The sequence below is a fragment of the Hypanus sabinus genome, chromosome 13 (assembly GCF_030144855.1).
Source record: "Hypanus sabinus isolate sHypSab1 chromosome 13, sHypSab1.hap1, whole genome shotgun sequence".
NCBI classification, from domain to species: domain Eukaryota; kingdom Metazoa; phylum Chordata; class Chondrichthyes; order Myliobatiformes; family Dasyatidae; genus Hypanus; species Hypanus sabinus.
In genome coordinates, this window is record NC_082718.1 from 97,130,079 (window position 1) to 97,156,401 (window position 26,323).

The 26,323-nt window shown below is 43.5% G+C and overlaps 1 protein-coding gene across 5 annotated transcripts in view; it reads left to right on the forward strand.

The window, feature by feature from the left end:
* sdsl (serine dehydratase-like) overlaps positions 1 to 26,323 on the forward strand; it is a 48,384-nt gene that overhangs the window by 17,060 nt on the left and 5,001 nt on the right. For all 5 annotated transcript variants that reach the window (XM_059988286.1, XM_059988281.1, XM_059988282.1 and 2 more), the window contains exons 2-6: positions 1,157 to 1,318; positions 1,426 to 1,465; positions 5,440 to 5,579; positions 15,557 to 15,645; positions 23,748 to 23,975. In XM_059988286.1, coding sequence (XP_059844269.1) covers positions 1,157 to 1,318; positions 1,426 to 1,465; positions 5,440 to 5,579; positions 15,557 to 15,645; positions 23,748 to 23,975 — 659 coding nt within the window. The remainder of the gene's footprint in view (positions 1 to 1,156; positions 1,319 to 1,425; positions 1,466 to 5,439; positions 5,580 to 15,556; positions 15,646 to 23,747; positions 23,976 to 26,323) is intronic.

Sequence of the window (26,323 nt, forward strand, 5' to 3'; positions counted from 1 at the left end):
ATTTGCGCCGTTTGTTGTCTTCTGCACTCTGGTAGAACACCCTCATTGGGCAGTATTCCATCGATTCTGTTGTGGTTATTATTCTGTAGACTTGTTGAGTATGCCCACAGGAAAATGAATCTCAGGGCGGTTTATGGTGACATAAATGTACTTCGATAATAAAACTTACTTTGAGCTTTGTTGTCCTGGATAATATTCTGCCGTAGACAAATGATCTGGTCTTTGAGGCAGGATATTATATTTGCTCGATTTTAAAGAATAACCATGCTTAAATGTCTTTCTTTTTGGTCCCAAGAGGTGGTACAGATTAAACAAAGGGACGTGATTTTTTGGCACTGTGCTTGTTGTATTCTCCAGGGATAGGCTTAAAGGTTTGCATATTCTTTGTCATAATAATATTCTTGATATACGTAATTCTTTTGAATGTGATGCTGTGGGAGTCAAGTCACTGGATATATTTAAAGCAGAGGTTGATGGTTTTTGATTAGTCAGGGTGTCAAAGGTTATGGGGAGAAGGCAGGAGAATGCGGTTGAGAAGGATAATAAATTAGCCGTGATAGAATGGTGGAGTAGATATTTTTTTGAGCCAAATGGCCTAATTCTGCTCCTGTGCCTTATGGTCTTACGATTAAATGTTCGATAAATACATATGATTCACTTCTGTATGTCCTATATCTGTATTTACCATGATATATATCTGTATATATCTGCATTCACACAAGGTCAAGGGAAGCACTGGGGAGCACTCTAAAGCAGGAATGAAGAGAACTTTGTTTTAAACCTGATTTTTGTCTTTAATCATTTGTCCTCCCTTTGGTGTTGCTTTCTCTGAAATGCCTGCAGCAGTTTGTATGATACTGTCTCTTTGCTCATTTATGTACTCCAAATTGCTTAGTGGAACATAAAATCAAAATGGGGAAGTTGTCGTTGAACTAGTGCAGAGAGTGTGGAGAAAGCCATGCATCGCTAAGGATGTCCTCCATCTCGTTTCATCAGGAGGGGATGCATAAGGCTTTCTCTTGCCCTTACAGCTAGAATAAGTTGTGTAAAAGCATGGGACCAAGATTAGAATTGAAAGAATTTGAAAAGACAATGAGTTATAGTTCTGGCTTTAGGAAAGGTTGTTAATTCGTTGACTTTAATGTTCACTTGGCAGGTAATGGCATCGACAGACCAAAAAGGCTTCCACATCTGCACACCACTGCATAAAAGCCTGGCACTCTCAAAGGTAGCAGGGACCACGGTCTACATGAAACTTGAGAATGTGCAGCCAACAGGATCCTTTAAGATAAGAGGCATAGGACATTTGTGTCAAAAGGTAAGCAGTACCTAAGTAGGCAGCCTTAATTCTGTTTCATGTGAAAAGGCATTTTGAATTTATATTCATGCCTGAGTTGTAAATAAAACTGTACTTCCCTTTTTCAGGCAGCAGAGGAAAGCTGCAAACATTTCGTATGTTCTTCCGGTAAGTAATTAAATACTAGTGAGTATTTAATTCCTTGTAATTGTACTGATGCCTCTTGAGATAATCAGAACTAAATGGGGCAGCATAGTGGTTAGCACAATGCTTTACACTACCAGAGACCCCGAGTTCAATTCCCATCTCTGTCTGTAAGGAGTTTGTACGTTCACCTTGTGAGTGCATGCGTTTCCTCTGGGTGCTCCGTACCGGTTAGTAGCTTAATTGGTCATTGTAAATTGTCCCATGACTAAGGTTAAATCAAGGGGTTGCTGGGGGGGGGGGGCGACTTGAAAGGCCGAAGGACGCTGTATCTCAATAAATAAAAATAAGTTTTAAAATCTAAATTTGATCCAGTGTGATTTAAGAACTTGCTTAAAATGAGTTGTTTAGACGTTGCTGATTTGTGGAATTTGAACTGGGTGGTGGTCATCATTTTACTCAGCTGTGTAAACATTTTAATTTGGATTCACACGAGAAAATCTGCAGATGCTGGAAATCCAAGCGACTCACACAAACTGTTGGGGGAACTCAGCAGGCCAGGCAGCACCTATGGGAAAGAGTCAACAGTCGACGGTTTGGGCTGAGACCCTTCATTAGGACTGGAAACAAAAAGATAAGATGTCAGAGCATGAAGGTGGAGGGGGGAGGAGGAAGAAGTACAAGGTAGTCAAGTGAAACCAGAAGAGGTGGAGGGGTGAAGTAAGGAGCTGGGAAGTTGATTGGTGAAAGAGATACAGGGCTGGAGAAGGGGAATCTGAAAGGAGAGGGTAGAAGACCATGGAAGAAAGGGGAGGAACACAGAGGACGATGATGAGCAAGTAAGGAGATAATTTGAGAGAAGAAGATGAAGGAGGCGGGGGGGGGGGGGGAGGGGTAAATTACCAGAAGTTTGTGAAATCAATGTTCATGCCACCAGGTTGGAGGCTAGCCAGACGGAATATAAGGCGTTGCTCCTCCAACCTGGGTGTGGCCTCATCGCAGCAGTAGAGTGGGCCATGGACTGACACGTCGGAATGGGAATGGGAAGTAGAATTGAAATGGGTGACACTGGGAGATCCTGCTTTTTCTGACAGACGCAGCATAGATACTCGACAAAGCGATCTCCCAATCTATGTTGGGTCTCACCAATATACAGGAGGTCACACCGGGAGCACTGGACACAGTACATGACCCCAACAGACTCACGGGTGAAGTGTCGCCTCACCCGGAAGGACTGTTTGGGGCCCTGAATGGTAGTGAGGGAGGAGGTGTAGGGGCAGTTGTGGCACCAGTTCCACTCGCTAGGGTAAGTACCAGGAGGGAGATCAATGGGGAGGGACGAATGGACATGGAAGTTGCGTGGGGGGTGATCCCTGCAGAAAGTGGAGGGGGGGATATGGAAAAGATGTGCTTGTGGTGGGGTCCCGTTGGAGATGGCAAGAGTTAGAGAAATTTGAATTCAGTCTGAGAGGATAAAACAGTCAAAGGTTATAAGTATTTTCCATGATGTGTTGCGACACGACAACGTTTAATCAGGTGCCTAAAGCAGGCAGGACCTGGAGTCCACATCAGCCATCTTCACACTGTGAATAAGAGTGTGTAGGACATCAGAACTGAATTCAAAGTCCAATTGATAATGGAGTTCTGAAGTGGTGCTCATAACTAATTTTGAGTTATATATTGTATGGTTCATTATAGCAGAATCCTAACCCTGTAGTTACTAATGGCCGTGTGCTTTCCTACAGGAATTAAAAGCCAAAGTGTCTTCTTTCACTTCCCTTCTGGAGTTATTGTGATGAATTAGGTACTCTGGGGCTTCTCTCTGATTGGAGAGAAACTGAAGGAATTCAGCCTTTCAGGATTAATATGAGGAGGCATTTCTTCATCCAAGGTTCTATGAACATTTGTAACTCTCCACCCAAGTGGACTGTTGATGTTCAACAGGGAGATCAATCAGATTTGGTCAGTTAAGGATTTGAGTGTAGTGAAGCTGGTGTTGAGTTCACTCATGATGTTCAATGGTAGGACAGGCTTGAGAGGGTATATGACTCACTTCTCTTCTATGCTTCTTCTGCTTTGTTTGGTACTCCCTGTTTCACCTTTGTCACAAGCAAATAATGACCTTCCTGCTCAGCTGGACGATCCTTCAAAGATGTTGCAGGCTCCTCTGTTTGTCCTTTGTGCCTGCCTATATAATCCATGCAACACACACAAGATGCTGGAGGGTCTCAGCAGACCAGGCAGCATCCATGGAAAGGGTATAATTGACGTTTGGGGCTGCTTCTAACTTCAACCCTTGCGGCTGAGCCATTATTCATGAATCCAATGCCATTATTTGTACGTGCATTTGCAGCACAGTTCGTCTTAAAGCAGCACATCCTAGTAGGAATGGTTCCAGGAATTTGATGTGATACACTACAGCTCTTTCAGATGCCTGAATATATTACATTTTACAGAGTAGAATAATATTTAATAGTTTAAATGACTATTAAATTACTAATTTCTATAAAGTCTGCAGTGAGTGGTGGACACTGCCCAATCCATCACAGGCAATGCCCTCCCTACCATTGAACACATCTACAAGGAGCGCTGCCACAAGAAAGCAGCATCTATCATCAAGGACCTCCACCATCCAGGCCATGTTCTCTTCTTGTTACTTCCATTGGGCAGGAGGTACAAGAGCCTTAGGTCCCACACCACCAGGTTCAGGAACAATTATTATCCTACAACCATCAAGTCCCTGAACCGGCGTGGATAAACTCACTCATCTCAACTCTGAACTGACTCTGCAACCTGTAGACTCACTTTCAAAGACTCTACAGTTTGTGTTTTCAGTATTTTTTTTGTACAATTTGGTTTCTTTTGCTCAGTGCATGATTGACAGTCTTTGTTTATGTACAGTTTTTCATAAATGTTATTCTATTTCTTTATTTTCCTATAAATGCCTGCAAGAAAATTCAAAGATTTAAAGTACATTTATTATCCAAGTATGTATGCAGTTTACAAACCTGAGATTCGTCTTCCCCACAAACAGCCACAAAACCAGTCCCCCATGTGCAAAAAAATTGTGCGAACGGCAACAAAAAAAAAAAGAGTGAGAAGCACAGAATATAAAACACAAGACTCCAGGCACGTTCAGTTCAGCTCAATGTTCGTTTTCTCCAGGCTGCCCTGATGATAAAAGGAGCAACAGGAAATCAGAAGCACATCATACAGAGACCAGTCCACAACCACATCAAATGAACCTCGCCTGAGACCCGAAACTCTGGCACCATCATCTGACAGCATTAAGGGAGAGAATGAATCTCATGGTTGTATATGGTGATATGAAATACTTTGATAATAAATTTACTTTTGACTGTCATTGAGGAGAAAACGGGAACAGATACAGAGCTCGCAGCAAAAAAAAGGAACCGGCTGATTTCATAAAGAAGTGTCTTGGTGCTGAATCTTGCTGGTTTATGGTTCAAATGAGCTGTGGACAATGATTGTTACTTGTCTTGTAGATGCCAATGCTCGTAGTCCCAGATTTTCACATGGCTAGTCCTTAGCGACCCACTATCCACCTTCAGAAGGTAACTAATTTGAACCTCGTGGGCCCGAGTTGCCACAACGTAGTTGGGAGTGATATTAGTCTCGGTGACAGAGTGGTGGCAACATTTGTCCATGTCAAGGGTGACTCGCCAAGGGGCTTTGAAGTAATTGATGGTGTTGCTGCTCATCCCTTCCTGGGGGGAGTTGTTGCAACGTTCCTATTAATAACAAGCTCTGTGACTGTTTCGGGGGGCAGTGAAGGGGTGAGGTGCACTAGTTTTACCTTGCCCCATACTAAATTGAAAAGCAATCAGTCTTTTTTTCAGATGATCACTGAACCCCTTAAGAACAAACTCACAAGCTCTGCTGAATTTTCTGCAAAAGCATGATGAAGTGCACTCACTGTGTGGAAGTGACCTGTGGTCAGCATTGTTCTAATGGCGGTGGGTGTCTTCATTCTGCAGGAGGGAACGCTGGCCTGGCCGCTGCCTTTTCTGCTCAAAAGCTGCAGATTCCTGCCACCATTCTGGTGCCCAGTAGCACACCCGAATTTACCATTCAGAGGCTGAAGGAATATGGAGCACTTGTAGATGTGGTTGGTAAGGTAGGTCTATGTTACAGTGTTTTATGAGAGATTGCCAGTTATCTGGAATTTGACTGATGTGGCGGTGTGGGACATAAAGCTGGTGGGGTGCCCTAAATTATAGGGTGTAAAGTTAGTGGGGTATCCTAAATCATTAATGAAAAATTGGGAAAATCTTTTATTTTAGTAGACATTGCAGATTTGAAATTCATGTTTCAAAATCCTGTGCCTACTGCCCATCATTTCCTGGTACATTTACAAAGATCAGAAAATGCATCCTTAAGATTTCACTGGCTTGAATGCTTCTCACTTCTGAACTGGAGGCCAATCCGCTCCTCCAAGGATCGTCACCTTGTCGTGGTGGAAAGGCTTGTCGGTTCCTGGGATCTCGGGTGCAATCCTGTCTGGAGTTTGACACCTGGTGGGGTCACCCATGGTGGTAAGGTCAAGGGGGATGCTCTAGACAAAGAGCCATCTAACCAGGACCTCAACGATGGACCTCAATGAGGACATATCATAATGACAGTGAAGGCTGCAGCATTGAGAGATCTCCAGTCACCTTGCACTCCATGCAACTGGACCCTGACCCCAATCTGCCAAGACTGCATGGCGGCATTTCGTGCTTCTGTCTTCCCACCTTCATCAAAGTTAGTGGGGCATCCTGAATTATTAATGAAAATTGGGAAAATAATTTATTTCACTCTCATGTCTTTCTATTTTAACATACGAAGGTTGATTGATAAGTTTGTGGCCTCAGGTAGAAGGAGTAAACTTAAGAAAACCTAGCACAATTATTTTTCGTACATTTGCACACTTGGTCCAGCGGTCGAGCATACGGATCCCTTCTTTGTAGAAATCGGCGTCTTGGACCTCCAGAAATGGTCCACAGCAGGAATGATTGATAAGTTTATGGCCTAAGGTAAAATGAGATGAGTTATTAACTTGAAACTTTATGCATAATCACTCCAAGAATTGAACAGCACATGCATGTAACAAGAGCTGTATAACTCATCTCCTTCTACCTAGGCCACAAACTTATCAATCACCCTGCTGTGGACCACCTGGTGGTCCAAGACGCTCTCGTTACAGGCACCTGCAGGTCAACTCTTTGAGTGAAAATGCAGAAAGTTTGAAGTTAATAACACATCTCCTTGTACCTTAGGCCACGAACTTATCAATCACCACTGCTCAATCACCCAACTTCTACAAAGAAGGGATCCGTATGCTCCATGACCGCTGGACTAAGTGTGTAAATGTAGGAGGGGACTATGTTGAAAAATAAATGTGCTATGTTTTCTAAAATTGACTCCTTCTACCGTAGGCCATGAACTTATCAATCGCCCCTCGTATATTGCAAAAGCAGAAAATTCAGAACCATTCAGCTTGTTGGATAAGTAAACTGCATGCATAAACCCTACCAAAGTCAATTTATTATCAAAGTGCATATATATCACCATATACAACCCTGAGATTCATTCCCTTGCAGGTATACACAATAAATCCCAGAAACACAACAGAATCAATGTAAGACTCCACCCAACAGAACAGACAAACAACCAATGTGACAAACAACAAATTCTGCAAATACAAATGAATAATAATAAATAAACAATAAATACCAAGTACATATGATGAAGAGCCCTTGAATATGATTCCGTACTGTCATATTGGTTTGAGCACATCAAACCAATATATGAAAATTTCAGCAAGAAAATGGGAATGGGAACAAACTTGCTGAGGAGATGAAGATATACCTCCTCTTGACAAGTAATTATTTGATTGAAGGTTGATTGTAAAATTTATGAATAAATCTCCATACTGTAGTTCTGCACTTTGGTACTTAAAGGTATTGGCACGTAAAAGTAATTTACTGAAATATGAATGAAATGAATAAGTAATTTGATAATTCTTTGCAGATGCTAGAACAGACAACTTTGGTTTTTCTTGTTTCTATACATTGCGTTTGGTAGTTTAACTCAACAGCTGTGCCAGTATTCTGAGGCACTTCAAAAGCATTCTGAAGTTAGTGGCTTGAGACAGCCAGTTCAGATTCAATGAGTCTGCTGTTAAACCTGCTGAGTCCTGCTGTTAGCCACAATTCCAGTTCAGATTAATCTCAGCACTGGTTCACAGGAGCCCAGCCCACTGCATTCACTGGGTTCTGTGGCTTTTGCCTACCCATTTGGTTTGCTTTGAATTTCCTGGCTCACTGCTCCAAGTGAACCTTACATGCCACTCAATGCTTTGCCCAGTTGGGCAGATATTGTCCATACATTTCTATTTACTGACTCTTTTACAAAAGAAATGTTATGCACATAAGGATCATTGTGGCAGGAGAGTAAACACTTTTAACTGGAGACTCTGAAGTTGTTGACAAAAATCAAAGTTTGCGAAAAACAAAGCTAATAATAGTGTATTAACAGCCGGTCTTCAATGCAATTTTAGTAAAGCCTACAAGGGATTCATACTGAGTTATCTCTGTCCATCTGCTTGTCATTGTGTCTGAAATAGGATCAAGTAACTTGCATATTTAGTAAGGAATTGGCTTCCAGCCTGGTTGGGTGGAGAATACATAATTGATGTCTGTCCTACGTTTGGATGCCCTCTGTACCAACAGTGGCAGTAACAGCAGTTAACTCAGGACCACTTCTGTGCTGCCCCATTACTGACTGGGTTAATGAGCTGAGCAGTAGGGCACCAGCATAGACCACTTGAGGAAAGGCAATCAGAACGAGAGGTGGAAGAGCATCACCTGGAGCACATCAGAGTGAGAAACTTGCATTTTAAAAAGTCTGTCTCCAGCTTGGGGAGATAAAAAGCTAGTGTAGACTATACAAATTAAGAATGTGTGTTTGCAGAGGGAATCAATTCAAGAGCATCACAAGGACATAACAAGGAACGAAATCGGCGGTATGTTTTGATGTGGCAGCATACATTACAAATTTGAAATTCATGATTCAAAATCCTGTGCCAACTGCCCGTACATTTACAAAGATCAGAAAATTCATCCTGAAGATCTCGCTGGCTTGAATGCTTCTCGCTTCAGAACCGGAGGTCAATCCACTTCTCCAAGGGTCGTCACCTCGTGGTGGTGGAGAGGCTTGTCGGTTCCTGAGATCTCGAGGGCAATGCCGTCTGGAGTTTTAACTCCTGGTGGGGTCATCCATGGTGGAAAGGTCAAGGGGGATGCTCCTGACCAACAGCAAACTAAGCAGGACCTGACAGAAGATCACAATGACAGTGAAGGTGGAAGAAGGCTGCAAGCATTAAAAGGTCTCCAGTCCATGCTACTGGGCCGTGACCCCAATCTGTCAAGTGCAGTGCGTTCTCCATTAAGGGAATCCACTCTAATTTTACGGCAACCTGAGGACCCACCAATAGACAACCCACTCCACTCGAGTGGCTGCGCTTCTGCTATCACTGCAGACACTACTTCAGACCACACCTCCGGTGCTGGACAATGATAGGCACTACAAGAAGAAGAAACCAGAAGTCCGTGAGCCGGTCCTCATTAGGGAATTGGAAGTGCAGAGAGTCAGTAGCTTTAAATACCTTGATGCGAGCTCACCAGAGAATTTGCCCTGGAATTTGCAGTTAATTGTCATCACGAGAAAGGCACAGCCGTGCCTCTACTTCTTAGAAATTTGCGTAGATTTGGGATGTCACCAAAGATTTTGACAGACTTCTACGGATGCACAGTGGGGAGTATCCTAATTGGTTGCATCATGGCCTGGCATGGAGACACCAAGGCTCAGGAACGGAAAAGGCTGCAGAGTGGTGGATACATCACAGTTTATCCCAGGCAAAGCTCTCCCCACCACTGGCTACATTTACATGGAGCACTGCTACAAGAAAACAAACGGCATCCCATTATCAAAGCCTCCCACCATCCAGGCCATGCCCTCTTCCCTTCTTGCCCTGAGGTACAGAAGTCTGAGGCCCCACACCACCAGGTTCAGGAACAGTTATTACTGACAACCAACAGGCTCCCGAACCACCATGGTTGACTTCATTCACCACATCTCCAAACTGATTCTATGATCTACGGACTCACTTTCAAGAGCGCTTTACAACTTATGTTCTCAGCATTATTTTTATTTGCTCAGTTTGTCTTCTTTTGGACATTGGATGTTTGTCTGTCTTTGTGTATATTTTTTTCGTAAATTCTATTGTATTTCCATTTTCCTGAAATGACTGCAAGAAAATGAATCTCAGGGTACGAGATGCAACATGCACATACTTTGATTATACGTTTACTCTGCATTTTGAGCTCTCCCGCTGGCTGAGTCAGTTAGCTGCAAATGGTGACAGAACATTGAAACCTGCCTCATAAATTTTTGGAGCAAACACGAGGAAATCTGCAGATGCTGGAAATTCAAACAACATACACAAAATGCTGGTGGAACTCAGCAGGCCAGGCAGCCTGCTGTGTTCCATCAGCATTTTGTGTGTGTCGTAAATTTTGGGGCACTTTCCTGGACTGTTGGAGAGAGTAGAATTTTGCCCGGTAACCTTCTCCACTTGTTGTTCCCTGCGAGACATCAGTGGCGTTCAGCTCTGTCTCAAAATCCAAGTAAGGAAGGGTCAGACCTCCTAAATTCTGCCCTTAAAAACTGCAGTCCTGGAACAAAAGGAAGCAATGGGATCTGGCTTAAATTAAAAGTGTGATGTCAACTCCTGAACTCATTGCATTATTCATGAGGAAGTTCTTTACCTGACCGACTATTGGTTGTATGTTGAGGGAGCTGTGCCCTGAAGGGGAGAGTAAATTGCCCAGTGGGTATTTTTTATTGCTGCCTGAACCCGAGAGAAGATATAGATCAGTTACGGCTGCTTGGAATAGTGTGGAACTTCGGAGTTTGAGATTCCCTGACCTGTTCCTGTTCTCACATTGGTAGTCAGATACTACCATGATGTTTTGGGAAGGCATATTGAGTTTGAAACCCCAGTATTGTCTAAGTACAGTAAAGGTTATGTGATCAGCATGATTCTCTTCTGTTGCTATTGATTAAGCTGTCCCTGAATGCTGCTTTCCTCCTCATAGACCTTGCTTCATCCCCTTCCCTCCAACTCCCACGCGCTACTTCACGCAAACCAATCACTCTACCTCAGACGAACTCCAGAGCTGTCGCTGAGCCTGCCAGTAATGCTGTGAAATAAATGCATCAGCGGTTTGGATGAAATAAGTAAAGTCCAGCGTTGAGTTTTAACCCTTTCACTGTATTCCCCTTGGACCCACCCCCCCCCCCCAGTGCAAAGCCATCTGTTGCTTTTTGCGGCAGACGTGCCACTACCCTGTGTATTGAGACCAACAAAGCAGACTGCTCATTTGCATAACAGTGCTCCTTATTTCCATGATGATGAACCTTATTTGCATAAAAGACCTCCTGGTTATTTGTAATATGACACATTATTTTGGGAAAGCATTGTGTCTTGAGCAATGACAGCATTAAATCTTGGACTTAGTCTGGTTTTAGGCCACGAGACCATAAGACAGTAAGGTGTAGGAGCAGAATTAGACTATTTGGCCCATCGAGTCTGCTCCACCATGGATGAGGCAATTTCCCCCTCAACCCCATTCTCCTGCCTTCTTACATCACCTTTGATGCCTTGGCTAATCAAGAACCTATCAATCAGCAATTTAAATATACTCAATCACTTGGCCTTCCCAGCCATCCGTGGCAATGAATTCCACAGATTTACCACCCTCTGGCTAAAGAAATTTTTCCTAATTTCTGTTCTAAAGGGACGTCCTTGTATTCCGAGACTCTGCCCTCTTGCCCTGGTCTCTCCCACTATTGGAAATATCCTCTCTACATCTACTCTCCCTCCACCTTTCAATACTTTCTGCAGCTTAATGTGAAAAAGGCTAAGGAGCTGGTGGTGGACCTGAGGAGGGCTAAGGCACTGGTGACCCCTGTTTCCATCCAAGGGGTCAGTGTGGACATGGTGGAGGATTACAAATACCTGAGGATACGAATGGACAATAAACTGGACTGGTCAAAGGACACTGAGGCTGTCTACAAGAAGGGTCAGAGCCGTCTCTATTTCCTGAGGTGACTGAGGTCCTTTAACATCTGCCGGATGATGCTGAGGATGTTCTACAAGTCTCTGGTGGCCAGTGCTATCATGTTTGCTGTTGCGTGCTGGGGCAGCAGGCTGAGGGTAGCAGACACCAACAGAATCAACAAACTCATTCATAAGGCCAGTGATGTTGTGGGGGTGGAATTGGACTCTCTGACGGTGGTGTCTGAAAAGAGGATGCTGTCCAAGTTGCATGCCATCTTGGACAATGACTCTCATTCGCTCCGTAATGTACTGGTTAGGCACAGGAGTACATTCAGCCAGAGACTCATTCCACCGAGATGTAACACTGAGCATCATAGGAAGTCATTCCTGTCTGTGGCCATCAAACTTTACAACTCCTCCCTCGGAGTGTCAGACACCCTGAGCCAATAGGCTGGTCCTGGACTGGTTTCCACTTGGCATAATTTATTTAATTATTTATGTTTTTATATTGCTATATTTCTACACTGTTCTTGATTGGTGCGACTGTAACAAAACCCAATTTCCCTTGGGATCAGTAAAGTATGTCTGTCTGTCTGAGCAGGTTTCGGTGAGATTCCACCTGCCCCCCCCCCCCCCGTCATTTTTCTAAAATTCAGTGAGTTAATCGCCAGAGCCATGAAAATCTCTTCCTATGTTAACTGTTTCATTTTGGGGATCATTCTTGTAAACCTCCCTCTGGGCTCCCTCCAATGCCAGCAGGTCCATTCTTAGATATGGGGTCCAAATGTATTTCCTGACTAATGCCACATCAAGCCTCAGCAGTACATTCTCAGTGAATTCTATATCACTCCTCTTGCAGGGTGGTTTTTTTTTGAGTGTTTCACATTGCTTTCGACAATCATTTTGATTGGACATTTTCACCACAATATGGTGGTTCTGAGGCCTGTCATCTGTGGCGGTCTTTACACGATAAAACTCTGAAGAGCAGAGAAGGCAGTGGGGTACAAAGTTTATCCGCGCTAGAATAATGTTTGAAAATGGATGAAGGACGCTGCTGTCTCAGAGCCGCAGTAACTGAGCCAGGTATCCGCTTCCTTCATTATTTTAAGAACCAAACGCTCCACCGAGCGGCTGATGATTGGTTGATGCGCAGCTGGAATCTGACAGTGCTTGCGAGGCACTGCACACTCGACTTGGACTGCACAGCCCCGGGAGCGAGCGTTGCCTGCTTGGCAGCAGCCTTGTCAATGAGAATGATTCCGTCAGCTGGGGATTTTCTGCCAACACCTGCTATTTACTGTAAAAGTTTGGCAGAAGGTTGAAGTGCTGATCATACTCGTGAACATTTCATGCTCCCCACTTTTTAATGAAAGTGATGTCTTCTGTTGCTCACGTACTGGTGGTTCAGTGTTACCTCGATCGTTTTCTGTGCGTGACTCCGACAGGTGAGCGGATTCACCAGTGGGGACGAGGAGGCGGGATCTCATTCCAGTGCCCTCATTTGAGAGGGTAGTAAAGTGTACTGTGAGTGAAGCTATTTGGCCCGCAAGCACTCCCATTCTGAATCCACGATGTGACTTTGTTGTGAACATTACAATCAACTATTTGACCTAAAAAAAATGAATTGCATCCAATGTCACCTGAAAATGTCACCTGATGACATTTAGCTTGACCTCACTACGTCACACACCACGATGGAGGGCTGGGTATTTTAGTCGGGTGTTCTTTTCCTGTTCTTTCAGCTCACATCAGGAAAAGGCTGAGACACGTGCCACCACTCACTCTGTAGGTCCAAGTAAAGTGAGTTTGGGCGTCTTAGTTGAATTCCATATGATAGCAGAGATTACACCATAAAACTCGCTCCATGTGAGTTTACAGTCTGGCTTTGTGTGAGGAACAGAAGGCTCAGTGTAGGATGCATAGGGGAAACTTGTTAAATTGGGATTGTGGAAATTTGCAAGTTACAACAGAAGAATTACTTTCAAAATTTAAAATGAGTTTGACTTGCTGGAGTTATAGAGGATAGCGTATGAAATAAAAACATAAGAAAGTCTGCAGGTGCTGGAAATCCACAGCAACACACACAAAATGCTGGAGGAACTCAGCAGGTCGGGTAGCATTAATGGAAATGAATAAACAGTCGGTGTTTTGGGCTGAGACCCTTCTTCAGGACTGGAAAGGAATGAGGGAAGAGGCCAGAATAAAAAGGTGGAGTGAGGGGAAGGGGGGTGGCTAGAAGGTGATAGGTGAAACCAGATGGGCGTGCAAGGTAAAGGGCTGGAGAAGAAGGAATCTGATAGGAGAGGAGAAAGGAAAGGAGGGGGGTTGTAGAGGAGGTGTAGAGGCAGATGAGAATTGGTGAGAGGCGAGAGTGGGGAATAGAAGAGGAGAGGAGGGATAAGGAAACATTTTATAAAATAAAATCCATGCTACAACTTCAGTTTGATCTCACAAATACAGGCAAATACAAGTGAGGGAAGGGAGCTGGAAGGACCAGAGGGACATTCCGTAATGATCAGTAAGCCAGTTGTTTGGAATCAAATGACCTTGTCTGATGTCTCAGGGCTGGGTGTGGCTGCACCTCCATCACCCCTTGCCCCTGGCACTCCCTCTCTGCCACCTACCCCATCAAACCTGCGGTGCTTCAGCCTCGCCATTCCCAACATCCTTTGCTCCCGCCAGATTTACGGACTTGCTTTCTCACTCCATGTGGACAAATACAGTACTGTGCAAAAGGCATAGGCACCCTCACTATATATATATATACGTGTAACTTTTGCACAGCATGTATATCTAAAGCATTGATGATTAAATAAGCCATCAATTCAGAGTGATCAATTTCCCTTTTTTAATGCACAGTCAGAAATGGAAATAGGTCATTTGCTTCAGCGCAAACTTCCCCGATCCCAGATCTTAGTTTTATTTATAGATCTTTCTTTTCATCTCTTCTTGTGCTTGCCTATCATTACTTTAATTGCATCTGCCACTTACACCAACTATGTGTCATTATGAGTCCCACATCCTATATACTGAGTAAAGACGTTTCTTCTGAATTCCCCAACAGATTTATTCTATTTGCGGCCTCTTAATTTTGGACTCCCTTACTTTTTTTTTGTTTGTAGAAGCCAAGGTTAGAGAAAACATTTAGGTCAAATGATCTTCAGTTGTGCCTTCAAACTGCTCTATTGGTTCATATCCTCAATCGTAGTCAAGGAAACTTCTTTATCTTGAGGGTTAAGTTTATAGAATGACAGTTAAAAGAGTCTCTGGTTGCTATCCACCATAATGGCATGAAATGCCACCTTTATTGGAAAGAGGTTCATTTTGTGAGGTAATAATTAGAGGGAATTCTTTGAGGTGCAATGGGAAGTTCAAAATGTGCATTCTGTTGTGTGTTGCCAACATTTTGGAAAAAAAGAATATTATCCAGCTCCTGAATAGTACCCAACTACTTCAGGAATGAGTTCCAATGTTTATGTGCATGTTTGGATTGTTTTTAACTGTAATGATCCCATTTGTTTTCCTTGTCTATTCTGTTAACTGTTTGTTAAAGTTGAAATATTGGTAAATATACTTCCTTCGTAATTTTATGCCAGTGTACCACCTGTTATTTTTCTGGTAAGCAATAACTCTGATTAATGTTCTTCCCCGGAACATTCCAACTTTTCCTGTTGAACCAGCGACCCTAGACGTGTGTTGCTTATGGAAGGAGGCTTTCTCTCCGCTGAGTCATGTGGCTGTTAACAGAGTCAGCGAATGAAACAAGTTTACATACGAGCCCCAGTGAGAGCTTGCCTTTGTGCTGATTCACACAGTTGTAATCCTGGTTATAAATCTCTAAGCCTGAAAGCTGTGGAGACTAATAACTGCTGTGAATGGTGAAGGTTTTCTCACTCTTCAAACTTGATACTGGTTTGTCAAAAATTATACAATATGTTCATTTCTTGATTATCAAGGCACTTATACACCCTTTCTTATTGCTTTATTAGGTTTGGGATGATGCTAATGAACAGGCATTAAATTTGTCTGAAAAAGATGGCTGGGAATATGTTCCTCCGTTTGATCATCCCTTGATCTGGTAAAACCTCTTCAAAGAAACTTAAAATTCAGCTTGTTTAGTTGTTACAAAATATTAGGTATGAGCTGTGCCAGCGTATAGATATTATCACTGTTTTAAAAAAAACTCTAGTTTGCTGTTTTGCTACAACAGCAACATGTCAATCATAAGTAATTCATTTTTTATATTTTATTCTTAAAAGATGAATCACAGTATGTTCAAAATATGTTCAGATTGGAGCGCTGGGACCAGTGATGGGCCACAGGAATCTGTGCTGGATCTCCCGTTGCTTATTGAGAATATCGGTGACATGATTAACAGGTTTGTTGAAGACACCAAGTTTGGTAGTATGGTGACAGTGAAGAAGGTTATCTAAAGTTGCAACAGGGACTAGATTAACTGATAAAATGAGCTGAGAATTAGCAAATAAAATCTAACTTCTGTAAGTTCAAATTGAATCAGGCAGGACTTGCACAGTTAGCATCAGGATGAATGACAGGGCCCTGGAAAAGTTGTAGATGTCTAGGGATACAAGTACCTAAGTCCCAGAAAGTGATGTTGAAGGTAGATGAAGTGGTGAAGAAGGCGAATGCATGCTTTGCTTACTGCTGGCAGGCATGACCTACTAGGGGAAGCCACAGCGACATGACGTCTGGCATTGAGTCTTTCTCTAGGGATAAGAATGGAAGGGGTTAAGAGTGCAGGAGTGATAGGAGATTCCATTATTAGAGGAGCAGACAGTAGATTCTGTGGACTTATAAGAGACACTGAGATAGTATGTTGCTTCCCAGATTCCAGGGTCAGAGATGTCTCAGATCAGGTCCACAGCAGTCCAAAGGCAGTGGGTGAACAGCCGGAAGTTGTAGCACATATTGGTATCAACAACATAGATAGAAAAGCGGAGGATGTCCTGAAGAGAGAATACAGGGAGCTGGATAGAATGCTGAAAATCAGGACCTCCAGGGTAGCAATCTCTGGATTGCTGCCTGTGCCACGTACCAGTGAGGGACAGCACAGGATGATTTGGCAGATGAATGCAGGGCTGAAGAATTGGTGCAGAGGGCAGGATTTCAGATTTCTGGATCATTAGAGTCTCATATGGGGAAGGTATGACATGTACAAAAAGGGCTGGTTGCACCTGAACTTGAGGAGGACCAATGTCCTTGCGGGCAGGTATGCGCAAACTTTTCGGGAGGGTTTAAATTAATTTGACGGGGGATTGGAACGGGAATGACCGGGCTGAGGATGGGGCAGTTGGTATACAGCCAAATGCAGTGTGTAGTGAGACTGTGAGGAAGGACAGGCAGCTGATAGGGCAAAATTGCAGTTGGTGGGGTGAATTAAAAGTGTTACAGGGGGTGAAAAGGGCAATGAATACGGGACTGAATGCGTTGTATTTGAATGCGGAGCAAGGTAGATGATCTTGTAGCACAGATAGTGATGGGCAGGAATGATATTGTTGAGTTGTGGCTGACAGAATATCATAGTTTGGAGTTTAATATCCAAGGATATACCTTGTATTGAATGGACAGGTACATAGCAGAAGAGGTGGAAGATCAAATCCTTAGAAAGAGGTGACGTAGGATCAGAAGATGTGGAATCCTTGGGGGTAGAGTTAAGAAACTGCAAGGGAAAAAGAAATTGATGTGAGTTGTGTACAGGCCCCCAAACAGAGGTCAGGATGTGGGCTACAAATTACAATGGGAGTTAGAAAAGAGGGCAAAATTATTGTAGTCATGAGGAATTTAATGCACAGGTAGATTGGGAAAATCAGGATAGTGCTAGATACCAAGAAAGGGAATCTATGGAATGCCTATGAGATGGATTTTTAGAGTGGCTTGTGGTTGTGCCCACTAGGGGAATGACTATTCTGGACTAGGGTGTTATTGATGACCCAGATTTGATTAGGGAGCTGATGGTAAAGGAACCTTTGCTAAAATTGGATGTAGCATTGTTATAATGAAGTAAAGGGAATTGCAGAGGTATGAGCTGGCCAAAGTTAGAACAGCAATGGCTTGAGTTTCTGGGAGCAATTTGGAAGGCATGGGAAAAGTACATCCCAAAAATGAAGAAGTATTTTAAAGACAGGATGAGGCAATTGTGGCTGACAAGGGAAGTCAAAGAAAGCATAAAAGCAAAAGAGAGGGCATATAACATAGCAAAAATTAGTGGTGAGGATTGGAAAGCTTATAAAGATCAACAGAACGCAACTAAAAACGCCATAAAGAGAGAAAAGATTAAATATGAAGGTAAGCAAGCTAATACTATAAAAGAAGGTACAATAAGTTTTTTCAGATTTATAAAGAGTAAAAGGGAGATGAGGAAGGATGTCAGACCACTGAAAAATGATGCTGGAGAGGTAGTAATTTGGGACAAAGAAATTGTGGATGAATTTAATAAATATTTAGTGTTAATCTTCATTGTGGAAGGCACTAACAGAAAATGAGAAATGCAAGAATTTCAGATGGGGGAAGTGAGGATCATTGCTATTACTAAGGAGAAGGTGCTTGGGAAGCTGAAAAGTTTGTACGTAGATAAGACAGAATCAGTACATGTCTCTGGAGTTTAGAAGAATGAGAGGTGATCTCATTGAACCCTATTGAATATTGAAAAACCTGAAAAGAGTGGATGTGGAGAGGATGTTTTCTATAGTGGGAAAGTCTAGGACCTGAGGGCACAGCCTCGGCATGAAGGGACATCCATTCAGAACAGCGATGAGAAAAAATTTCTTCAGCCAGTGGATGGTGAATCTGTGGAATTCATTACCACAGACGGCTGTGGAAGCCAAGTCAGTGGATATATTGAAGGCAGAGGTTGATAGGTTTTTGATTAATCTGGGCATCAGCAGTTATGGAGAGAAAGTAGAATGGGGTTAGGAGGGATAACTAATGGGCCATGACGGAAGGGTGGAACATACTCGATGGGCTGAAAGGCCTAATTCTGCTCCTACGTCTTATGGTCTTGTTTGGACAGGGAAGTGAGTACAAGGCCTGGAATACTATGTTACTGGTGCATAGGATGGTGACAAGACTATATTTGAAATCTTGTGTGTAGTTCTGTTTGCCATGGAATGGGATGGATGTGATGAACGTTGGGAGGATGCAGGGAATATTTGCAAGGAAGTCACCAGAGCTGAAAGGCTTGAGGTGTGAGGAGAGAATGAGGCTGGAGCTATTTTCCCTGGAGAGAGGGAGGATAACAGGTGACTTTATAATAGTTTATAAAACTTTATTTTCCCAGAGTAGTGGAGTCTAAAACTAGAGGAAATAGATTTAAGATCAGAGAGGAAATATTCAAAGGGGACTTTAGGAGTATGTTTTTCACACAGAGAGGTGGGTGTATGTAATCATCTGCCAGATCAAGTAGTCGATGGGGGTACAACTAAATGTTCAAAAGACACTCGGACAGGTGCACGGATAGGATAGAGGGATATGGGCAAAATTCAAGCAAGTGTGACTAGCCGAGGAGGGCAACAGATGTGTGAGTCCTGCTGAAGAGTCTTGGCCCAAAGCGCCAACAGTTTCTTCATCTCCAGAGATGCTGACTGACTTGCTGAGTACCTCCAGCATTTTGTATGTCTGGCTCAACATTTCTAGCATCTGCAAAATCTCTTGTGTTTCTGATGAACTGAGGAAGGCCCCTTGATCAACATGAATAGCTCGATAATTCTACGATGTAACCTTCTCCTGTGTCGGTCATTAACAAGTTCAAGTTTATTGTCACTTACCTGTATACCACCAAACGAAACAACATTCCTCTGAACCGAGGTGCACAATACAGTACATATAACTCACACGCAACACATAGAGTAATATTGCCGCAAATAATTTAGTGTGTAGTAAGCTGCATTTGAGACAAAAGTCAAAAAGTGAACAGTGCAACGCTACTGGGACTTCAAACACGATGAGACCTGGGTGGTGGCAGGGAGTTCAGCAGTCTCACAGCCTGGGGAAGAATCCGTTTCCCATCCTAACAATCCTTGTCCTAATGGTACACTACCTCCTCCTGATGGTGGGGGGGGGGGGGTCAAAGAAATTGTTGGACGTTTGGGAGAGAATTTTGACAGTACCAAGGGCCCTGTGTACTCAGTACTCCTGATAAATATCTCTGATGGGTGGACGAGAAACTCTGATGATCCTCCCAGCAGTTCTCGCAATCATTTGTAAGGTCTTCACAGTCAGATGCCTTGCAATTCCCCTACCAGATAGTGATGCAGCTGGTCAGGACACTCTTGGTGGTGCTCCTGTAAGACAACAGATTTGGTGTACTGCTTCTAATCTACTTAAATTGTGCACTTGGTTAATAAACTATGTGTGCCGACCTAACTGAAGTGTTAAGTATGTGACATTGCATTCAACATTTTTGTCAGTCGTGATAAAGTCACGTGCAGTATTGTACAAGTAAAAAGTGCAAAGTTGCCAATACAGTGTTGAACTGTTCCAACCAACTTCAAATGAGGATCTTTATGGCACTAATATCATATAACTCCCAAGAGGACTGTAACTGTGGTTTGGAGGCTTGCATGCCCCAATGACCTGGACAGCTATGTACAGCTATGGACAGCTGAAGTCAGGGTTTTATGTTTTGGCTCTCGGTGGGGTCACCCGTGCCAAACAGGTCAAAGGGCAGAGGTCAGACTAAGAGTCATCCACCGGGCCTTCAGGTTTAGGAGTTCAGCTCAGGCCGAACAACCCTGACTGGTAAAACACAATTGTTATAGAAACAGAAACGAAGGATCCTTCTCCATCTGCATGCAACAATGTTCCTGAGTCTCTACCCGAGACTTGCATGACTGACGGGTAGTAAGTAAATGACATTTGGTTTCAAATAGTAGCTGTATTTGTGTATCAATCATTCTGGGTTATTTTTACTAAAGGGAGAATACTTTCCAGAGCAGGATGTGATTTTTGAGCCATAAACAAAATGAACCAAGGCGCAAAATATTGGGAAATCTCAGAAAGAGATGAGAGGGAAACAGAGTTAATACTTCTGGCGACCGGCCTCCAGTTTTGTTGAAAGGACATCAGCCTGAGCTGTCAGTTCCATTTCTTTCTGCAGGGGTACAGCTGATCTGCAGAGTATTTTCACTGTCTTCGTTTTGTGTATCTTTGAAAACCAGTCACAACATCAAGTAGTTATAAGTGGCTCCTGACTGTACTCATTCTGAAGGGTCAGTGGTTGCACCTTTCAAAAGTACGTTTCAGCTTTAAAGTGTGCTGTTTAACCTTTTCAAAATCGCAGGGCTGAGAAAGATAAATGTATCAACCACGTCCGCACTGGTCACCACTGATTCTGCAGAATAAATTATGATTTTTTTTCCCCGCAGTTGCCCGCTAAATGATACGGCTGGGTTTTCTTTCCAAAGGAGGGATTTACACAGAGTGGCTTTTCACAACATTTCTCACAATGCTTTATTGCTACATAAGGTGCCCCGCTTCAAGGCCTGCTGTTTGATGTAATCAATCATCCACTTGGCATGTCTTGGTCTCCAGTATTTGCTTACTCACCCAGTAAAAGCAAACACTGTTGGTGATCGATGGTGCAACACAGACTACTGCAGTCCATTAACTTCTCTTCCCATTCTAGGTTTGATCAATTACTAGCATGGTCTCCTTTGCTGTTGTACTGTAGCCATGTAGACTACTAAGTAAACATGACAAATTTAACCTAATTGAGACCCCTCCTTTCCTAATTATTCTCATACCCAGCATGACAACCACCTCACCTGATTTCCTGCTTGTTATTACTGATCTTCTTTAGGAAACCTACTGGGTAGAACATCTGTGCATTTGGCACCTACACCTGTTATGATTGATAAGCTTTATTTTACCATTTTATTATGGTTTAAGTTGTCTTTAGCTTCTCTAATAAATGCAGTAATTTCTACCAAACTCTTACTTTTTCTCTCTCTTTCTCTCTTTCCCTCTCTCTTTCACTCTTTCTTTCTCTCTTTCACTCTTTCTTTCTCTCTCTTTCCCCCTCTTTTTCTCTCATTTCCCCCTCTCTCTCTTTCTCTCTTTATATTTCTGTCTTTCTCTATGTCCCTCTCTCTTTCACATAATTGAAATCTTCAAGAAGTTTTGAAAGTTTGGAGTTAGTAAATTAAAATAGAAATCAAACGGCATAGAAAAACACATAAATGTTGTAATACTGATATTCCTGGATTGAACCAATTCTTGCTAAAGATGCCTAGCATCAGTGGAGTACATCACAAATGAGTCAGAGTACAGGAAAGAGATAGAGAGCTTAGTGACTTGGTGTCATGACAACGATCTTCCCCTCAATGTCAGCAAAACAAAAAAGAACTGGTCTTTGACTTCAGGAAGGGGATGGGAGGGGGTGCTTCTGTTTACATCAATGGTGTTGAGGTTGAGAGCTTCAAGTTCCTCAGTGTGAACCTCATCAAAGGCCTGTCCTGGTTGTGCTGAACTACATATACCTGTCTGGACATGCCCCCCTGCTGACTGCTCCTGTGGCTCCTCCACAGACCCTGGTATAAAGGCATAGAGTTGTGGACAGAGCTCAGCACATTGTGGGCACCAGACTCAATGTCTATACTCCTTGTTGCCTCAATAAAGCAGCCAGCATTCTCTCTTCTCCCTCTCCCCTCGGGCAGAAGATACAGAAACCTGAAAGCACCTGGCTCAAGGACTGCTTCTATCCCATTCTTGACCTAACAATTTACCTTGTTCTGATCTCGCTCTCACTTGCACTGCACTCTTTCTTGCTCTTTACAGTTTAGCTGTGTAATAATTTTGTCTGGATGAATCGGGCACAAGACAAGCTTTTCGCTGTATCTCGGTATGTGTGTCAATGACAAACCAATCCTAATCTTTAAGGCATGTATCACTGCCCTCATTGCAGACTGTCCTGTGAATGTCACTAGGTCAGAAGGGATCACAATCACTCCTCTCATTCTGTTTCTCTGTTCCCCACCCTGTCACAGAAATTTTCTTTTAGACTCCCTACTCTTTCTCTATCTTTATATTTTCATAGTCTGATAAAGATCATTGTCCTGAAGTGTCAACTCTGCCACTTTCTCTGCAAATGTTACCTGACTTGCTGAGTATCGTCAGCATTTTCTGTTTTATTTCAGGGCTGTGGGTTTGTCTCCAGGACTGATGGATTGGAAAACTTTGTCTCTTTTTTTGAGGCATTGAGATCCATAGTGTCAATCAAGTTTCTATTAGCCACATTAGAGGACAAAAAGTTTTAAAACTTTAAAATTTTAAAAATTTAAAATTTTTAAATTTTAAAAAGTTTTAAAACTCTTTTCCCAGGCGATTCACATATTTTTAAAGGTTAAAGATAAAGGAATTAAAAGTGTTACGTATCCCGTAACTAGATAACTTACCAGCAAAGATAGAGAGGTCCGTTGAAGTCTGATGTCACTATTTTCAAACGTTTTTATTGATAAAGGGGCACAAAAGTAAGGTTAATACAAACATTCAGATAATGCACGTCGTCAATACTCAATCTAAAGCGCGGGTATAGTAATAATCATCGTTAAGAAGTAATCTCGGCTGTTGTCTAGGGGATAATATATTGTCCGTTGGAAAATATAAAAGTCACTCAGAAGTCTGCAGACTTTAGCCTTTCGGGGAATCGCTGGGTTTCACGTGTTTTAGAGGGATCGGTGAAAAACGGAAAAACTTGCCCGGGTCTTTATGAAGCCGTTAAATCAGGGGAGCATTGTTTCCCTGTTGTTACTTCTCGGTATTATCAGCCACCCGCTCCCCAGGCAAAGGAGTTAGGAGCGCACGTGGCATTGAGTGGCTTCCAGCCACGGGAGCACTGAGCGAGGGTCTCCTTCGGGTGCGTTGCTGGGGTACTGCCTCCTGCAGTACCCTCTTATCTTGACTCGCAGATTTGTAGATGTCCATCAAAGTAGGGTGATGCAATCTCCACCCCCACATTGCCCGAGGGTGTCCATGTCCATGGTAGCTGTCACGTAGCAGGGACACGCACGTCACACAGGTGCCTCTAAGAACAATGGCCAAAACCGTTGCATTGTCCCTCCGAGACCCGAATTAATAGCGATCTTGCGATTCTACGAATTCTACGATCTTGTGATTCAGAAGCTGGAAGTCTGTCAGATGCTAAATCTTACATTTAATTTTCAGGGAAGGAGTTGCCAGTATTGTGATGGAGCTTTGGGAGGCACTTCCGTCCAAACCTGGGGCGATAGTTCTCTCAGTTGGAGGTGGAGGCCTGCTTTGTGGAGTGGTAGAAGGCCTGAAGAAGGTGGGTTGGTGTGATGTGCCTATAGTTGCCATGGAGACCAAAGGCGCCAACAGTCTGAATGAGGCAGTGAAGGCTGGGAAGTTGGTCACGCTTCCTGACATCACAAGGTATGGTAGCTACACCTTTTAAACACGTATCTTTGTATTCTTTTCCAAATGCTGTAATATTACATGGGGAGCCGAGCTGTAAGACTGGATTGCAACTGATCCTTGGCCCTTGCTCCTTTTGACTGTGTTCCCTGTTGAGGATGAGAGACCAGTGGGCTTGCTTTATGGTGCCAAACAGTTTGGAGTGAATACAGTGCAACAGAGCCAGGTGATGCTTCCAAAAAGGAAAAATCAGGTGGTCAAGTTATCACCTGGTAGTTGGGAGTCAAGCAATGTTGGTGGGATTCTGAGTTTCAGGTTCTTCCTTCCTGTTAGAATGCCTGATGGGTTTTCCGTTCAGTTGGAAACCCTCCTGCATCTTGTTTTGGAACTCATCGTACCTTTAGAGTGCATTTCTTTTGTCCAACATCTGAGCTTAAAACATATGGCTTTAAAATGGATGCCCTAAATTAGTTTTTAGCATGGAAAACCTACTTCTCAATTTCTTACTTGTGTGTCAACGATTGGAGAATAATTAACTCTTCCAGGACAGGGTGCTGAAGAAGGTGTTTAGCATGCCGGTCTTCATTTTAGAAGTAGAGTCATTATGCTGCTAGGCTGCACTTGAAGTATTCTGTACTGTTTTAGTCACCCTGCTTTAGGGAGGACATTGACAATTTGAAGAAGGTGCAGAGGAGATTCATGAGGTTACTGCTTTGAGTAGAAGGGTTGAATTATAGGGAGAATTCCAGCCATGCTGGATATTTGTTCCCTAGAGTGGAGGAAAATGAGTGGTAAACTCACTAGTGTTTATTAAATTATGAAGGGATGGACAAGTCCTCTCCTCGGGATTGGGGAGTCCGAAGCTAGAGGGCACAGACGCAAGGGGAAAGAGGAGAGATTTGAAAGAGACCTGAGAGGTAATTTCTCTATGTGGAAGTAGAGAATACCTGGAAGTGGTCGAGGTGGGTACAACAGCAAAGTGTAAGAGGCGTTTGATAGCTATGTAGAGAGGACAGACTTGCAGGGTTTTGGGCCGAACACAGAGAACCGTGGCTTACAGGGAGAATGCTGTGGTTGGCATGGACTGGTCCAGTTGGGCGGAAGGTGCTGTTTCCATGCCGTGTGACTCTCTGACTCTGGGACATGTTCCAATTACCACCTTACCCCTGAGAAATAAGCTAATGACATGGGGCTGACTTTCACCTTGATACCAGCGAATTAAACTACCAGACTAGAAACGGGTCCATTTTTTTTTCTCATGACTGCAATGCATTTGATTAAAAATATGCTTTGCAGAGTTAAAAATGTTTGTATTTTTCGGGCTCTCTCCATGAGCCTGCATTTTCTGCAGGCTAATCTGATTCTGGCAACTGGAAATGGTGCCGTTCTGTTAGCAGCTTGTTAATATGTATAACACACACAAACTGCTGGAGGAGCTCAGCAGGCCAGGCAGCATCTATGGAAAAGAGTACAGTCAGTGTTTTGGGCCGAGACCCTTCGGCAGGACTGGAGAAAAAGAGCTGAGGAGTAGATTTAAAGGGTGGGAGGAGGGGAGGAAGAAACACAATGTGATAGGTGAAACTTGCAGGGGGAGGGATGAAGTAAAGAACTGGGAAGTTGATTGGTGAAAGAGACAGAAGGCCATGGCAGAAAGAGAAGGGGGAGGACCACCAGAGGGAGGTGATGGACGGGCAAGAAGTTAAGGTGACAGAGAGAAAAAGGGATGCGAAATGCTGAAAGAGGGGGGGGGGGGTTATTTCCGGAAGTTTGAGAAATCGATGATCATGCCATCAGGTTGGAGGTTACCCAAACGGAATATAAGGTGTGGTTCCACCAACTTAAGTGTGGCCTCATCACAACAGGGGAGGAGGCTGTGGATGGACATATCGGAATGGGAATGGGAAGTGGAATTAAAATGGGTGGCCACTGGGAGAAACCGCTTTCTCCGGCGGGCAGAGCGGAGGTGCTCGGCGAAGCGGTCTCCCAATCTACGATGGGTCTCACCGATGTACAGGAGGCCACACTGGGAGCACCGGACACAGTATATGACCCCAATAGACTCACAGGTGAAGTGTCGCCTCACCCGGAAGGACTATTTGAGGCCCTGAATGGTAGTGAGGGAGGAGGTATAGGGGCAGATAGTCGCACTTGTTCCACTTGCAAGGATTAATATCTGCCCTAACACCCGGAGAACTCCACCAACTATCAAACTATGCTGCATGATCGAATGCATCATTCCTGTGAAGAAACAAATTGCCTCTGATAAAGGCAGCCCAGGGAAAAGAGACTCCTATAAACGCCGTGAGTTCATTGGGATGTCAGTAACTGCGGAAGAGGAGAGATTAAAAGCTTCGGTGTATCAATAT